General features: G+C 35.6%; 1 protein-coding gene across 6 annotated transcripts in view; it reads left to right on the top strand.

Moving 5' to 3' along the window:
- LOC108906198 (patronin) overlaps window positions 1–18,946 on the top strand; it is a 122,984-nt gene that overhangs the window by 83,157 nt on the left and 20,881 nt on the right. For 4 of the 6 annotated variants that reach the window (XM_023454705.1, XM_023454702.1, XM_023454703.1 and 1 more), the window contains exons 6-11: window positions 1,119–1,225; window positions 8,316–8,441; window positions 11,927–12,324; window positions 12,526–13,188; window positions 17,480–17,608; window positions 17,760–17,887. In XM_023454705.1, coding sequence (XP_023310473.1) covers window positions 1,119–1,225; window positions 8,316–8,441; window positions 11,927–12,324; window positions 12,526–13,188; window positions 17,480–17,608; window positions 17,760–17,887 — 1,551 coding nt within the window. The remainder of the gene's footprint in view (window positions 1–1,118; window positions 1,226–8,315; window positions 8,442–11,926; window positions 12,325–12,525; window positions 13,189–17,479; window positions 17,609–17,759; window positions 17,888–18,946) is intronic. The other 2 variants (XM_023454706.1, XM_023454707.1) reach the window with 2 other exon arrangements.

Raw genomic sequence — 18,946 nt, 5'->3', positions numbered from 1 at the left:
GATGTCAATTGATAAACAAATGTATTAGTTAAGTATTGCAAAGAAACGGCTAAAATTCGCATTTTTTAAAAAAACTTCTATATCTTCAAAACGAAAAAAGATTTTTCTACGAAACTTTCAGAATATGTAGTCCTTGGCAAGTAGAATAAGTGTATTTGTGTAAAATTGCAAAATATTTGATAGTTTTTGCAAACATTGAGTTTTTCGAAAAAAAGACGTTTTTTTTTTCAAGCTTCAATAAACCGTGCAGTAATGCACATTTTCCTCTGAAAAATTGTGCGCGTATTGCAAAATAATTGGAAATATGCAAAAAATGTATCAAAACATTGACTTCTTTTTTCTGGTCGATACATAATTATAGATATTTTTCTTCGTTGAAATTTAATCGGAATGGCTTCATTGCCATTTGAAAGCTAACATTTTTTCAAGAATTTGAAAAAAAATTACCTACCATTGCGGAGTATTTTTTAGATTGAAGTAAAAGTATTCAACTACAATATGTGTAAGTTTCAGACCTTAATATAATAAATGAAGTCGCAGAAAGAAAATTCTCGGCCTCTGTTGGTCGTAAGACATTTTTGAGATTGAAATTAAGTTAATTTTGTTGCGAAAGGTATGACGTAATTTGACTTGGGTACTGGTTTTTGCTTTATTATGAAGGTATTAAGATAATTCAAATAAAGCAAAAACAAATTTTCGTAAAAAATCTTATCAAATGAAGAATTGTTCTTCGATTCCAGAAATCTGACTTCATTTGATAAGATTTGTTAAGGATTTTTTTTTAATTATAATGAAAAAATACAAGAGCCAATAATAAATTAAAAAATAATATTACTTTTTGTGACGCCGCGTTTACCGAGATCGTTAATTTTCCGGGAACGGCAAAATATTGCAACGAAATAAACTACTTGCACTTAGTAGAGATATTTGGAATAATAATATTCCGTTGCATATCTGGCCTCGGGTCGAATTGGAGGCATGTAATTCGAGGAGTCACAATAATCACTTTTATCACTAATATCGGTGTAAACAACGTTTGTTTCCTATTCCCTTATCTGCAGATAATTGCGATAGGAAATACCATCAACCGCCAGTCAGTCACCGCTATCTTTTTGCAGTTTCATGAAGCAGAACCTCGTGGTGTTCCTCGCCGACCTGTTCAACGTGATGGAGATCAACCCCGCGAAGTGCGTCAGGAATCCAGGGACGGAGAGGTTCGGTTCCGGTGAGTTTCTTCCTTTTTTATTTTATTTTTCTCGGTGTGTTTGGATTTACCGCAAGACGTTTTTTTTTAAGCTTCTGAATTTTTATTTTTATCCCCGCTTTGTCTGTTATTTTGTTGCGCGGGCCCTGTGCCGCGACTTTACGGAAATATCGCCGTTATAGGTGCGTTTTTTTTTTCTGTCTGACTTTGCCGGCTCCAGCTAGATTATGATTATAAATAGGTGTATGTTGTAAAAGTAGTTCAAATTGCTGATAACGATATGAATATTTCTGTATGTTTTCATGTCGGTGTTTTTGTTTTGAGGCGATTGTGAATCGATTACAGATTCGGTAACGGAATAGAAGTAACTATTTAAGTTTTAGTTTCGATGCAACAACGATCGAGGTCGAATAAATCAGGATCAAAATCGAGATTTTGTGTTTTTGAATCAGGTCTGGACATAATTTTACAAATTTGTGTTTTATACAGGGTGTCCAAGATAAAGATGGGATAACGTTAGGATTAGATTTTTTATACCTAACAATATGCCGTTTAAAAAGTTTTGAAATTCCGGGTAATTTCGGAGATATCCGGAAAAATCCGTAATTTTGCAAAATCGTTTTATTTTTTTTGGGGCTTTATTTGAAGCTCCTTATGCGTGATAGCGGCAACACCGCGGTCTCGACGTAGCGTATTATTTGAAATTCGCAGGTGTCCAAACAGAATGATCGAACGGGAGCGAGCAAACGCCGAGCCGAGCGCACCAGCCAAGTGCAACGTTGCCAAATCTACAAAGGCATTCTACTTTAGTCACTAGCGAATCTACAGAAACTTTCCTTAGACTTTAGACGGACCTCCGTACCCGATAAACCCCCTTAAGCGATTATATTTGTAACATCATCTAATTCAGAATTAAAACTGACTTTAGATTTTGTCATATAAATAGCAGCGACGTATTTAAAAAAATTAACCCGATGATGACCCCTCAAAGACGAAACGTCGGATTGCAAAAATGTTGACGCCATTGGATAAAGCAAATAAAGTGGCTATGTAAATATGCAATTTATTTTAAAATTCGTTTTCAAATAAAGCCAGATGAAAAATAAATCGATTTTGCAAAATTTCGGGTTTTTCCGGATATCTCCGGAACTACCCGGAATTTTAAAACTTTCTAAACGATATATTGTTAAATATAAAAAACACACCTTTTTTCTAATTTGAGCCTCCTTGTATCTCTTACCGTTTCCTAGATCCTAATGCTATCCCATCCTCATCTTGGACACACTGTATATTGAATGTTTGAATAATAGTGACATAAATTTAAGGGCTGATTGAACATTAAAGAAGAAGACCCGTTTTTCCTAATATTGATTTTTGAGGTAGAAGACAAACACCATATTTTAAATTCAAATTTCGGATATATACAGGATGGTCATCATTGGCATCTGGGAAACCGTAAGATATACAGAGTGTCTCAAATAAAGTTGCGTCTTTTCAGTCATTGAGGGATATCTGCTGCCGTTCCTGAAATATAGTGAAAAAAATTGAAAATAACAATTTTAGAAAATGTCGCTCATAAGAAAAAAAAAACAGTTGGATGTTTTATAACTGAAACTAGCGGCCGTAGAAATTTTCTTTCTATGAAAATGGATCCCTCGTGTCTTCTTATCCTCCAGTACCAAATTTCAGCTCCTTCTGTTGTGAAATAAGGACGCTAGATGGCATTTTCTGAAATCGCTATTTTTAGTTTTTTCACAATATTACACGAACGGCAGCAGATATCTTTGATTTGTTTGGTTTATTTTAGTTACTAAAAAGTAGCAACTTTTTTGTAATTTGAGCCACCCTGTATATCTTACGATTTTTCAGTCAATGATGAACCATGAAAAACGCACCATCGTATATATGTTTTTCAAAAAATACGTTTCATTTCAGTATTTGGTACAGATAAATTTTGAGTGATGTCAAAAAGTTAGTTTTCGACTATCTTGTAGCGGTCACTAAGTACGATTTTTTAAGACATTTTTTAGGTTAAGTTTTTGTATTGTTGACGTGAAATTTCATTTTACAATAATAAATATTTTGCAATGCTATTGACTGTGCCAAACGATGAATTTCTTGGAAACTAGTTCTGTTAATATGAATTTTAACATGTAATAAATACAAAAATGAATAAAATCTGTCACGATGCTAAAAAATAACCTAAAAAATTTGTCTTAAAATGTACTGAGTAAAGTCGCGGCTACCTACCTCTACAACATAGTCGAACAACATTGACGTTTTTTTCAACTTTTATCAATTTCCAACGCTGTGTATATTGAATTAAAAAAAAAAAACATCTGATGTCCCAAATCTCAAAAATAATATAAGAAGAATCTCAAAAGCAATATAACAAAAAATAATGTTCTATCAGTTCCAGTGTACTTTTGTTTCTCTTTGTACTCTGTTTTGTATATACCTAATTTCATTTTATAAAAATGTAACATTATATGTAAGTACAGCTTTATTTTTATTATTTTGAGATGTTTTTACAATTTTATTAAACGTCTTTATCAAGATATCGTGGAAATTTACTGTTAATTCTCAATTTTTTTTAAAACCAATGTTAATGGAAACATTGAGAGAAAATTCAAAGCAACAGTTGCAACATTTCTATCTAAAACTTACTTGGCCAAGCTTAAAAGACGGATTCTATGCACATACACTTCTTGGGTTCTACGGTATGCATTGTTGTTCAGTCTTTTGCATTCTGATCATGCAAACAAGGATCAAGCACGTGGCTACGAAACTATTGGTCGATAGAATCGGATCGAACGACGCAGCCTCCGCGAAAGACGAACTAGAATTAAACCATATATCTTCATTAATTTTAAACACTCTGTATCCCGTCCAAAACGAAAGCTCGGATTTATGAACTTTGTTTTATTAACCTGTGGAGCAGAATTCGCCGTTAAAGTTTGGCCAAGCATCCCAGCTACGTCCCGTATAAGAGCCTTTTTGGAATAACGCGAATGCCAAAACCATAACCGCCGTTGCCATTCTGGGAATGCCGCGCTTCGAGCCGCCCCGCGCGCCGTTTCCAAAAATATTTACACTACCTTGATCTCTCGATGTTCTCAAGAAAGATCCCAGTGACACCAAACCGAAATGTATTTTTACTTGCGCTCTCCCCAAGCGTCGTCGTCGTCCCGTGCGAAATTCAAGTGAAAATATTTTAATATTCACAACAATTCGGGGCGAAGTAAAAATTATCGATCCGAAACAACCTCAGCTGACCTCTATGTAATTTCTTAGCCTGGTCAATATCGGATTCCTTCCGATTTGCATAAGTGTGCCGCGTTTTGTACGTACGGGGAACCTTACGGCGTCCGGTAGGTTTTTTCGCGCTTACCGCGTCTTCGGATCGCGCCCCCTCGCTTTGTTTCCCCCCCATTTTCCGTTCTGTTTAGTTGACTTGGCTTGTTAATATTTTCTTTTGCTTGTTGGTGAGTGGCAACACGACACAATGTGGTGGTGGTTTTATTTTGGTAAGGACACACTTAGATTTTAGCATGTTCTGTCCCGACCTAGAAAACAACACCCCCAAGTTTGTGACAAGTCAGTTATTGTGAGAAGCAACAACCAAGAAGTTGGCGTCGTTTCGCGGTTTGTCGAAATGGGAAATTGGAATTTATGTATTTTTCGTTTGTGGGAGGTGCTAGTGTGTGTCAGTTATTGTTCTTGCTGCAGGGTGTTCGTACGCCAGGAAGTGCGCAAACTTTAAGGGTAGAAGTAAGGGAGAAGCTTTAGATGTTGCAAAAATGAGTGCGAAATATTTAGACGGTAATAGAATATACAAAATCAGACGATTTTTTTGTACTCATTTGTTTTTGAGGTACAATGATTTGCTAAAATTAAATTTAACTCATATCTTTTCTAAAAAAAACAGGGTATTGCATTGAAATTTGGTACGGGTATAAGTTTTCATGATCGTGAAAATCGCAATTTTTAGCGAACTTACCCAAAAAGTCCTTTTTAAAGACCTTTATTTTTTTAAACTAAATGTGAAATAAACAAAATATACATTTTACAATGACGACAATAATAATATTACTCACATTTCTATGTTAAACGAATAATCTTTCCCGCCGCGAATATTTTCCAAGACTTCATATTCCGCGGCTGTGAAAACTTACCCTTAATACGTCAATGTTATTAGTGTTTGACCATCTATTAGAGGGCGCTAGATACTACATCTTTTAACGACTTTTTATGTCAACTTTTTTGAGGTTATGTCAATATATCTTGTTAAAATCGCTGAAATCTTGTAAAAAACCTCTATTGACCGTTCTAAAGTCAACCAGCTTCTGTCGTCAATATACAGAGTGTCTACAATCGAATGGGCTATACTTCAATCTTCTTTTGATGAAAATAATCCAATTTGGATCAATTTACCTTAGCACAATTTTGGTTCCTTGGAAAGTTAGAGATCTTAAAAGAAATGAAACAATTTTTTAAAGCCTATAACTTTTTAAAGAAGCAAAATTGTACCAAGGCAACTTGATCTAATTCTAACTTATTTCTCATCGAATCATTTATCTCATCGGTTCTATGATTTGAACAAGAGCACCTTTTTTGTGTATAATAAATTTTTACTCTCATACAAACATACATTGTAAAAAGTTAACCTCAAAAAGTTATGTCATAAAATGTCAGTGAGAGAGATAGTAACTAACAACACAGATGTATTTATGACCCTCAAAAACCTATTTGTACCAAATTTCAATGGAATACATTGCTTTTTGGAAAGGATATGGTTAAAATTCGTTTCTGAAAATTTTTGACGTCCTGTATGTCAAAAACAAGGGACGATAGGCTCGTGGTTTTATTTTTTGGTGTTCTATTACCCTCAAAATTTTTTGCACTTATTTCTGTAACACCTTGTATAAAGTCTTCGGTCTGGAAATGTATCGTTTCAAATAAAAAAAAGAACATAATTGCATTTCAATTTCAAGAGCAGTAGATATGGGGAATCAATCTTTTTCAAAGTGTAACCGAGTCTATGACTTTCCCTGAAATATATTTTTATATTTTGTTAAAACGATACACCTTTTTAAACAAAAGAAATATATATTTTCTTTGATAATAGTATTTTTTTTTTACCATAGAAATAGATAATAATTTTTTAAACGAATTTTAGACAATACAAAAGAATAACTAAATTCATAATATATAAAAAAAATATAAGTAAACATAGTTTAACATTGTGGTAGGGCGAATAAATTAAAATAAGTTAATATAAAGATGACATTCGCTCACAAATTTTTACTTTTACGTGGTGTATTATCCTATAACACCCGTGATACCTCCACCTTTTAATGTCCTACTAGTCTGTCATTTGATGGTTTTTTGAGGTAAATGTTGGTATCGCTGGATCAAATTTTGTGATTACTGTCAATACGAGTTCTTGATACATTAAAAAAAAGTTTCTTTTGCCAAATTTGGAAGTCTATATCTAAATTTTGTTTTTCCTGACCAAGGTTCATAAAGACTTTCTGACTCATTTTTTACCCAAGAAATGTTTCCTTGTGAATTTCTTCGCGGGACATCCTGTATATGCTGTTATACGCAGTGTGTCCACGGGATGGAGGTGGAGTTGAGAAAATATTTATTTTTCATTTCATTCTGCTTCTGTTCAGAGGTAGAAAAATGTAGTTTTAAATGGGCCAACATATACAGGGTGTCACCTATTATAAAAAAAATTATTAGAAATATATTTGTTGATTTTTTATTTTATTCTTAAGACTGTAATACTTTATCCCAGTTAAGAAACAGAAATAGCCAAACTTTTTCCCAACATTTAAACATTTTGAACAATTTTTATTTTAATCTTTATTAATTTATTCTGTTTGACCTTTGTTTTTTTTTTAACCATTTGGGCGATGAGGGCACTTGAATGACAATATTTTTCACAGGAATTTGACGTTTTGAGGAACAATACTTCCTGCTCAATGAATAATCTAACACATTTTTATTTCTGAAACATTAAATAGGCCTTGTTAGGAACAAAAAATTTAATATTTGTTGGTTTTACAGTTCAGTGATTTGTCAAGTAAAAAATATCTATTTCAATATTATCTTTAAAGTTAAACAAACATAAATCTTCATTGTGAATAATGTTTCTCATTAAAATTGCAGTCCAATATTATTGTATTGGCATTCAAAGCTCGCATAATCTCTTAAATATGTAACCTGCCACTTTTACCTATGTGGACCTCAGGATACGGAGTTCGTTTGGAATTTAATAACGAATTATTTTCTGTTTAAATATAACTTCAACTTCACAGTACTGCCTTCAAATACGGAATAACCATAGACCTCCTTCGCTTCGTCACCGTTGACCCGCACTATCTCCCTTCACATGCATTGTAGGTTGCCTACAATTCATGTATTTGTAAATACATTATTACATGTATGTACTATTACCCCTTAAAAAACTGACCCCCACTCAAAGTTACACCCCGTATATGAAAAAATTGTAATGAGAAAAGTTATTCACAATTTTATGAAAAAGGAACGGATGCCAAATTTTTAAGTGGTTAAATCTACTATATTTCTAATAATATCTTTGTTCCGGACCCCCTGTATATGTTGACCCACTTAAAACTACATTTTTCTACATTTGAATAAAAGCAGAATTTTTTTAACAAAAAAAATGAAAACTAAAAAGAAAGCTATAATACAAGAAATAATTCTGATCTTCTTTTGATCTCCTTTTTTTAGTTCAAAATTTGAAGCATTAAAATAGCATCCATAGCCTCTCTACACTGAGAAAACAGTTTTTATATCTTATATAAGAACTACCCCAAACACTTTACTTTCGTTGCTTGCTAACTGAACTTAATAATTTTTCCCCATTACTCCAACATCTTATGTAGTCAATAGAACATTAACCGCCTCGATATCAAAAGAAAGGGGACAATATCTGACCGAAACACAACCCGCTCCCCGGTACACTTATTGTTGCTGCACAATACCCACCCCAAGAGTAGTTCTTAAGTAGCAGTAGGCCTAAAAAAAAATAATAAACAAATGAGTTAACAAAACTTGCTTTGACCTGGTGGCGCCTCAGATGGCATGCCCCCGAGTAACGCGCACGGGGTGACGCACAAGCGCAACCTGCTCCAGACCGTGATGGCTCCCATCCCGGATCTGCGAAGCGGCCTCGACGACCCCACGAACCCTACCGCTTTCCAAGGTAATCTCTCTTGCTCTCTCTCTCTCTGTGTGTCACACATTCTTAATATTCAGATCATGTAGTAGATAGTAGCGAGTCATTGATTAACACTGGTGTCACACTATTCATGGAGAATGTGTAGGGTCGATGTTGTACAGGGGCTGAATCGGAGGGGACGAGCTTTCTCTCGGTGTAGACAAGTTTCTTTTAATTTTGCATGATGCAGCGCAGAAACAATTAAATTCGATGAGGACGTTGACGTTTCTCTATTTTTTTTAATAATTAATGAAAAATTGAGAAATAGTGCCTCTTAACTTTCGAAATGGTAATTTTTTTAACTTCATAAAAGATATTTCTGAACGTAATAATAATTTCTATACCCATTATTCTTTTTCGGCATAAAAAACAAAGTTAAGATTTCGAAAAATAAATAATAAAAAATAACGTGTAAACGTTGTTTAAATGCGAATATTTTAAAAATTAATTCGCAACATATTTCGTCTTATTTCGGTTTTGTATTATTTCTAAGATTTATAAAAAAAAAAACAAGCCAATTCTTTTCACTAGATCTTTCATTACCGTCTTTGTGTTCTGAGAAGAAATCTGTCGGTTAATTGGAGTTACACGGTCGCTTACAATTAATTAAACTAAAATATTTATGTAAACGAATCTTAATTCGTAGCGGACACGGGTTAATTTATTTATGGTCGTGGTTAAAGTTCAATAATCCCCAGCTATTTCTAGTTCCCTGTACAACATTAAGACTGTGAATGGAGTAAAACTTGCTTGTTTCTTTTGATTTGTGCCCCCTGCATGAGTGCTTTCTCTTTACTAAAAAAAATGCCTCGTGTTTTTAATTTTTTTTTCCCGTCGCTTCTTAGCTTACTAACATGATCACCTGGTGGCGCTGCTTCTTTGAATAAGAAATTGGATTTTTTTCTTATTTCTTTTTAAGTAGACTCATTTGCAACGGTTTCTTTGCTACTGTAACAAATAAAAACGAGTTTATAAAGCTCAATTTAATAATTGGGGATGTTAGCAAAAGTTACTTACCTCCAAGAGATTTATTTAATTTTAAATTTATACACAGTCCGATTTCTAAGTTGACTCATATTTTTTGTAGCTTATAAAATTCGTGTGACTTACTGAATAGTCTGTGCACACACATAATAGGGTTACAGATTTTTCAATAATCATATCAGTGGCAGCATGTTGGCATAACTAAGTTTTTAATCCAACCGCATAAAAAGAAATCACAAGGGTTAAGCTATGGTCGTCTGGCCGGTCATGCAATTGGCCACTAAGTCTAAGTACTCTCTCACTTCACGTTTAACATGAGTTAACGCCCCATTTTGTAACAATATGTTCTTCCTTACGATCAGAGGTAACTCTTCCAGAAGATCCCGAAGATGATTTTGCAAAAATCTGAGATAACTTTTGCCCGTCATATGTTTGGGTATGAGGCCCAAGAATATCATTAACAGTAGCTATTTACACATTTACAGAAAATCTGTCATGAAAATTTGTGTTTATAAGCACGAGGATTATCAAGCATCATATCTCTGATAAATGTAGTCTCGTTCATAACCAAAATATTTCTGATGAAGGTTTCATTTATTCCTTGCTGCTGTAAGAGCCATTTGCAGAACTCAAATCTGGGGTATCTGAAGTATCCAAACTTTTTTTTTACAACTTTGCAACTCTACCGCTGCCTTATTTTGAAGCTATTAAAAAAACAGAATTTCAAAAAAGCCTTATTTTGAGTAAATCTACATGCTGTTAAATAATATACCTCAACTTAGGAATCATCCTTTATATATTTTTAAAATGCAACAGTTCCTGATTTCAACTATTTTAATAACTTCATATTTTTTTTATCCCTCTATTTAAACGAGATTGCTAATACAATTTTTTGAAAATTGCCCCTCCCCTTCTCTAAAAGAAAAAAAATCGTAGTCGACGTAGGACTGGCAGTTTCAGGAGGTTTTAGTTTCCAAATATGTGCATATTTAGGGACAAAAATTATTTGTTCTTCATTTGTTTTTTAATTCCTACGTTAATGGTACGTAATCTATAAATTAGGACATCCTGTATTATTTAAAATACTTACCAAATGCAAACACAGTAAGTAATAATTTTAGAATCTACAGGGTGTCCCAAAATTCATGCAACAAAATTTGGTCATAGATTCTTAAGACAAATTTAGGAGACCTGTATTTTTTTTTTGCCAACTGGCCCTCTCTTTCGAAGTTATAGCCCCCTAAAATCCGCCCCTAAGAATAATCTTTTCTTTATATCTCAGAACTCTGTTGTACGAGAATCACTAAATTTGGTACACAGGGGTTTTATGACGTGGAATCTCACAGTGCTACGCTTTTTGGCGGGAACCCTCTTAGGACACATTTTCGTGGGGCTCTTGTCTTTGGAACCAAAAAAATTTGGTCGCAAATTTGAATTTCTTAAAAATTATTAATTAGCTAGAAAGCAATTGAATTTAGAAACTTTTTTGTCTCTTGATATTTGTTTCGTAAAACGCAATGTTTTTAAGGAAAATGGCGAATCACGATATGCATTTGATCACATTTTGACATTTTTCTCGAAAAAATTGGGTTTTATGAAAAAAGTATAAAGAAACAAAAAGTTTCTAAATTTAATGGCTTCCTAGTGGATAGATAATTTTTAAGAAATTTAAATATTGCACCAAATTTTTTTTGGCTCTAAAGACATGGGGGCCCACGAAAAATTGTCTTAAGGAGGTTCCCTGCCAAAAATGTATCACCATCAGATTCCACACGTCATAAAACCCCTGTGTACCAAATTTAGTGATTCTCGTACAACATGGTTCTGAGATATAAAAAAAAGATTATTCTTAGCGGCGGACTTCAGGGGGCTGTAACTCCGAAAGGGGGGGTCACTTGGCAAAAATAAAAAATACGGGTCCCCTAAATTTATCTTAGGAATCTGTGAGCAAATTTTGTTGCATGAATTTCGGGACACCCTGTATAGAGATGTGAGAAGTAATGGCCAATCTACTTTTATTTTGAAACCAGATGTGCATTGTAGGTGTTTTTTTTTTAATAGTGAATGTTGTGCTTTAGAGATTTGGGTGCAATTATCCTTTGCTCTGCACAGATTTGTGTTATGAAGTCTGAATTATCGCGATAACTTAAACCATAAAAGCTGTATGACACCGTCGAAGTAAAGTATAACTGTGTTCAAAAAAATGCTTCCGAAATGTGTGGGATTTTATTTTGTTTTTAAGTGATGTTCGTCATGCATCTGTCATTAAATCGCACAAATTCATCCTCAGCTAGGGCGGTTGTCGTTCATTTGAAAGCATATGAAGGCACATACCAATGATACAACAAAATATTTAGTGTACTGAACATTTTTTTTAAGCTTAACATTTAACGGAACTACTCCTAGACATGAAACTGTGTGCCTTCGTATGATTTCTACGTACCGATCGGTCAAACACTACGTTTTATATTTCTTCCCAACTGTAGTTCCGAGGTCTACACCAACCCACGTACCACTCCGGAAAACAAACTCTCTCCAACAGAGCATGTCGGAGATGAGCGAAGATAGCTTACGCAGGGGATCCGAGGACTCTTTCGTGGTCCACCGCGGAAAAAACATACCTACACTCAGGTCGGTCGTGGAACCGCTCATACCTGCCCGTTTGAAGGTCAGCAAAGAGAAACAGAACAACGACAGCAAGGCAGACGAGAGGGGGGAGATAGCGGCGGGCAGGCCCAGCAACTGGGAGGATCAGAGGAAGCCCAGTTTTGCGGGCAGGCGGAGCAGGAGGAATTCCATGTCGGACGATTCCCAGCTGACGATCGAGAACTTCGGCGGCAGTCAGGACAATCTGAATTTTATTGGGAGGAACCCGGATAAGGAGGTAAGGTTTTAATGTAATAAAATATGTTTTTGCATATTCACATCCATCCACAGTTTGGGCCATGATTTTCAGGGCGAGGAACAACACTACCAGTATCAAAAAGGTGTTGAGATACTCCGAATTAGGCAAATGCAACTTGTTTTTTTTAATTTAATTCTTTTAATGTCTTCTACATAGATTTTACGGTGTGTAACATTGCAGGTCGCGGTACACATAGGCAGGAAGATCTCGGCCCCCTCCTTCCCCACCCCCATAGAGAACGCCCCGGTCCGTTCCACCTTGCAAGACGCCAGGGGCTCCTTCCAACTGGGATACGACAACGGCTGTGAGAAACAAGACGACGGCTCGGAAAAACTGAAGCTGAAACGCCAGCTGAGCAGCGACGACATCTCCTTGAGGAACCTAGGCTCGAATATGAACAAGGAGAACATCATCAAGGACCTGGTGGACGGGGAGGTGACCAAGAGGATGAGCTTCGCCGATCTGGGCAAGCAGAAGGTCGTGGGGGAGAGCAGGGGCATCCAGCTGGTGTACATGAACGACAAAGAGGAATACCCGTCGAAGAGTAGCTTCCTGAGCAAGTTGGGCAGCACCAACGGCAGCTCGGAGAAGAAGACTACGTTCGCCGCCCTGCCCAACACCACGACGTGGCAGCAGCAGAGCAGCAATCAGCAGCACGTCGAGAATAACGGTGACGCCAGCAGTCCGGGCGGGAACGTCATGAACGTGCAACTCAGCGACATCAGGATGAAGCTGGAGGAGAAACGCCGGCATATAGAGAGCGAGAAGCGGCGGATGGAGATGGCGATGAACAAGCAGAGGCAGAAGGTGGGGCAGGCGGCTTTCCTCCAGGCCGTGGCTAAGGTGAGCGGCACTATTCGTTTCGGTGTTCTTTGTACAAAGTCATCCCACATCGGTGTATCATGCATCCGTGGCTTTTAATGTGTGTTGATTTCATTTGTTTTTACCTCCCATTTCATTTCCGTTCAACTTTTGTAATAACTGGATGTTCCTTTTAGCTAACTGAATTGGTAAGGGTGTCGCTGTAGCTTTGACAGTTTTATGAGGATCGTTACGTTTCTATTTTGCCTGGTTTCATTACATAGGTACTAGCGTTTCATTTGTTATGTTCCCTTCGGACTGTTTTTTCTATGTGCATGTTTGTTTTTGCAGTGTCTCGGTAATTTAGGCAACATTCGATCGTGTTTTACATAGCGTAGTGTAACTTATAAGTTGGTTTTTATGAAAAAAAATTTGGGGATATTGGAATATTTTATCCTCGTGACGAACTGCGTGTATACTTTTGCCAAATGTGCACTTTTATTTCACATAAAATACGCCTTTAACTAATCTACCGTTTCTCCATTCTTTTCAACGTCGTATTTTACTTGAATACAACATAATCGACTGAAAAAATTAATTGAATACACTTAAAGGCACTTAAAAGGAAAACACCGTCCGTGAAAATAACAAATCGACACAATTACGTCAACGTTGTGTTGCTTCTACGTCCGAGCAGCAATCATCGAAAGTATAAAGATTAACCGCAAAAAAACCCATTTTTTCGCCCGTTTTTGCGTAGTGTGTAGCAAGAACGGTGAAGGTCGTCCAGAGGTCTCCGTGGGCTTAAATTGATCGTCATGAAAAATCTAGGTGAGCATAATTCGATTTTTCCAATATTTGTCTGACTTACCCCTACTTAAGGGGTGGAAACCACCTCTAAAACAAGAAACGTGAGAAAATGGTCGATCAGTTCTTGGTAAAAAATTGGCGGGAGTTTGAATGGCAAGGAATAGATCAGGGAATTTCTTCCAAATATGCTCAAGGTGAAAAACATCCCCCGCGTGGGGGTAAAACCACCCCTATTGCCGAAAACCGGCGGCAAATGATGTTCCCTCCATGAATTGCCTTTTTTGTGCCACACTTCCTTATAAATCCAAATGATATGAAATACATGCCCCCATAATTGTTCTTCTGTTGGATTCTGATCAGTTACCCCTACAGAAGGGGTGGAAACCACCCCTAAAACAAGAAAACAAAAAAAATGGTCACCAAAATCTGGGTAAAAATTGACGGAATTCCACATGGCAAGGGTAACATCAAGAATGCCCTCCTAAAAATGCTCAAGGTGAAAAACACTCCCTGCGTGGGGGTAAAACCACCCCTATTGCCGATAGCAGACGGGGAATGATATCCACTTCATGAATCTTTTGTTTTATCCCCACGTGGGGGGTGGGTTTATCATGAGCATTTTTAGGACATTCCTGATTTTACCCTTGCCATGTGAAATTCCCCCAATTTTACCAAGAATTTATCGACTATTTTCTCATTTTTCTTGTTTTAGGGGTGGTTTCCACCCCTTAAGTAGGGGTAAGGCGGGCAAATATTGGAAAAATCGAATTATGCTCACATAGATTTTTCATGACGATCAATTTATGCCCACGGAGACCTCTGTACAACCTTCCCTGTTCTTGCTACACACTACGCAAAAACGGGCAGATTTTGCGATCACTCTTTCAATCTTTGCAAAAATTCAGAAGTAATTAAACTGTTTGTTTTAATGGAAACATGTATCGTTTTATTGTATGCTGCACGAAACAGTAAATTAAAAAAAAAAAAACGTAAAATCAGTTTATTGCATTTCATAATGAAGACAATGTAAATTGTAAAAATAACAGAAATTCTAACTTAATCGGAAATTTTTGAACTTAGATATGACATTGTCTTGCATTTCATCGATTCGACTCAAGAGTTTTTAAACAGATTTTTAGTTTACGTCATTATCAGAAAGGAAAATATAAATAATTTTAATGTAAATTGAGAACAGAGGCGGTGACTAGTCAGATAAAGGGGGGAAACCACATTAGGAGGCTGATTTTCAGGCGTTTCTCATGAATTTTTCTGAGTGGGACAAATTGATTAGAATTTGACCAAACTTTGACAATATTTTATCAATACATATTATTTTGAACTACATTTACAAATTTTTCCGTCATTTGTGTTAAAATTCAAGTTTTGACGTGTTTGAAACAAAATGTATCGATTTTTCACCATTTTTTTTCACTTATTTTAAATAAAAAAAAAACTTAAAATTATGATATCCCAATTGTTGGTTCATGTTCTTTGTAATTTCATAAAGAAATACCCTTTCAATTTTCATAACAATCGGCTCATAACTTTTTGAGGTACAGTTCCCGAGAACCAAAAACATGCCGTTCCGAGAAAAACACGTTTGAAAATTTCTGAAAACTAGAAATTTGAAAAAGTTATCAATAATTTGGAGTGCCTGACAATCAATCAGCGATTCTAGCACCATATAACAGTCCTTCGTCTTCCTCATAAATATCATTCTGAGCTTGCATCTGTTCTTTTCTTGCTTAAGAGGGCTCTATAGCAAATACGCAACCAGCAATACATTTTTATAGATTTTCTTACACAGTTTGTCTAAATATGAATCAATGCACAAATAACAGACTTTCCTCCATTCTAACGCTGATTTTCTATAAAATGGACTTAGTTTGAAATTCAAATTACTTTTCGTTGCAAAGAAATTTGTAATGTGCCGCTTTTTGAATAAGCGGCATCGTAAATTACAAATTTTTTTATACCAAGATGTTATTTGCGTTTCAAACTAATTCCATTTTATAGAAAAACTGCATTAAAATGAGGGAAAGTCTGTTATTTGTGCATTAATTCATATTTAGACAAACTGTGTAATAAAATCTATAAAAATGTATTGCTGGTTGCGTGTTTGCTATAGAGCCCTCCTCATAAGTGACTAGACTGCCTCAACAAGCGCTCCGCCATACCTGCTGTGGGCCTGAGTGCTAACCTGATGGACGTTCGGTTTTAGCCTCATAAAATCAGGAACAAATAGGAGTTTCACTTTGAAATTTTGTCTGCGTAATCTTGAACATTTATACTACTTTATGCAATTAAAAAAAATCCAATTTTTTTAACTTCCTAATGTGGTTTCCCCCCTTCAACTTTTCCAAATGTGAAACGCACGTGACTAATAGAAGCGGAGTCAGTTTAAAAGGAAACATTTGTGGTGTGAAAAGCTATGGAAGCGATCTTAATAACGAAATTTAAACTTCTTTTGATGAAATGCGCCATATTGGAACGAAAATTGGGAAAATGAAGAAAATGTGTTTTTATTGGTTTACGATTCCTATTACTTTCAGATTTGCGCCAGTTCAGTAACGTTAAGGCGAATGACCATAAGAGAATTATTTTTCTATCACTACGATCTTGTGAAAAAGTCGTTATTTGCACCTTTAGAAACTGCATGAGTTATTGGTGTTTTTTAGCGTTACCGTTAAAGTTTCATTTCGGTTGAATGTTGTTCAACACAGTTCTCATATTTTAAAGCACAACATAGAATAGTTGTTAGGAGTTCCAAAGATAATTAGTATCTCTTTACGTTTTTATATTTGACATAATCGCTTTGGATGTTTCAATTTAATAATTTCGATTAGCACTTTTTCAACTGTGAACTGCGAAACAATCGTTTTCTTCTTACATGTCTTGTTCTTTAGAATTCTCTTTTTTATGAAAAAAGTGGCGACATTCTCGTTTCACTGAATTAACATCATATCATGTGCTGGATTGATACTATGTACTTCATCTAAATCAGGTTAGCTTTGGAGGTCGTTGACGTTGAGATTCACAAACTGAACACAGTGCTTATCACAGAGATTACTAAGTATACTGTTTGACCATGTCGCAAAATCATACAGAAGCAGTCTGTTTCTATGAAATTATTTTCCATTCCAGTTTCACTCTCTCCCACTACGTTAGTTTTATATAATCAGTTTAAAAGTTTAGGAACTTCCTAGTGATGGCGTAGACAAAAGCTTAAGTAGGGTTGAAAAACGTAATAACTCGGCCTTTCTTTGATTTAAAAAAAAATAAAAATTCTAGTGGGTAAGTACATGTTACACCTAAAAAATTGACCCCCAATTAAGGTTATACTTACTTAAGTCTCTTCTAATGTAATTAAATGTAGATCAAAAATTGGAAGCGCAAATTTCAAATCGCGATTTATGTAACCACAAATCAGTCATTAACAGCACACCTCCACACCTTCCACACTTCTCCGGAATGTATACTTGGTGATGGTAGAGGTCTCTCATTTACTTAAACTAACTTTCAGGGAAGAGGTAATTTACTAAAACCGACAACAGACGCTGAGTCTAATAACTCGGCCGAGGGCTCGGAAACGCAGAGCCCCTCGTCCGATTCCGCACCCACGCCAAAACCCCAGAGGCCGTTTACCTTGCAGGTATTTTTCGTTTTTGTTTTTGTTTTATGTTTTTTTTTGGCTTTGGTAATATTTTTGTGTAGATAGTTTTTGGCTTTTTGGGGTTAGTAATATTCGGGGTTTCCCTTGCGCTGTCTCTTTCGGGGTGAATCATTCGGTTTTTACTTTGAAGGAGATCGAGGAGGACGCCACCACCATGGAGAGGAAGTGGTCGGACGAGAACCAGCCGTTTGTTGAAACAAGGAGGACTCCCGACCTGGAGAACATGGACCTGGAACAGTACCAACAGTCTATTGCTCAGTAAGTGTAATTGCGTTGCATCGGAAATATTGTAATTAGTTATGTTGATTATAAATTTGCATTTGAATTTAATGAAGTTTCTGTTGCTGGTTCTCTATTAACCGTACATAGTACAGTCATTGAAGTTTTTCGTCTCCGAGTTCTTTGAAACTGAACCGATCGACTTGAAATTTGGCAGATAGTTAGAGAGAAGGTCAATGAACATTAGTGACAGAGCGCCGATTGACGCTTCCACACTGTTGGGGGTTGACACCGCTTCTCGGGGGTGAACATTTTTTTTTTCAAAAATAAAATCGATAGAGAATCAAATTTTGAGCAAAAAATATTCGTAGAATTTTTTCGAGAAATCAATAGTTTTTTAGTTATTCACGATTGAAAACTTGTAATTTTGAGCGAAAATAAAACACTTTTTCAAAGTATTTTTCGCGAATAACTCAAAAACTACGCATCTTATTAAAAAAAGTGTAATGAACAAAATTGTAGCTCATAAATAAACAAAGAAAATCGTTTTTTAAAAAGTGTTGTACGTCGTATATAAAGCGAAATATGGTTAGTGGAAGAGGACTTGTTTTGGGGAGAATACTAAAATCGATGTATTCAACGTCAAATGACGGAAAAAGGATTAATTTTACGTGTATAACGCTCCTGGGGTTTTTTGTAGTACTCAAAAAGACCTTCAAAATGAGCACTTATAAAAGTTAATTGGAGCAAAATTGAAAGAGTTATCGTCAAAAACAGACGGGTAGCTCATATTTTTTAAGGAAAAATGAGCAGTAAACACTGTACCATTTCCATCAGAATTAAAATTAATCGTAGACCCTTTACAATTAGTTTTGTTTTAGTGTTTTTCATACGATCCTGAAGTTAGACCGGTTTAGAATGCGTATTTTGTTTAATAATGTTCAGTAAAAGTTGAAAACGTATTTTTCATTATTAAAAAAAATTGCCTTATTTATACAGGGTGTCTCATAATTAGCTGCCAACCCTGAACAGGCCGATTCTATGATCAAAACTAAATAAAAAAGTTGATATGAACATGGGTCCGGAAATGCTTCCTAA

Source organism: Anoplophora glabripennis, unplaced genomic scaffold (genome assembly GCF_000390285.2).
Source record: "Anoplophora glabripennis isolate ALB-LARVAE unplaced genomic scaffold, Agla_2.0 scaffold379, whole genome shotgun sequence".
Lineage (NCBI taxonomy): Eukaryota > Metazoa > Arthropoda > Insecta > Coleoptera > Cerambycidae > Anoplophora > Anoplophora glabripennis.
This window is presented reverse-complemented; position numbering and strand designations above follow the sequence as displayed.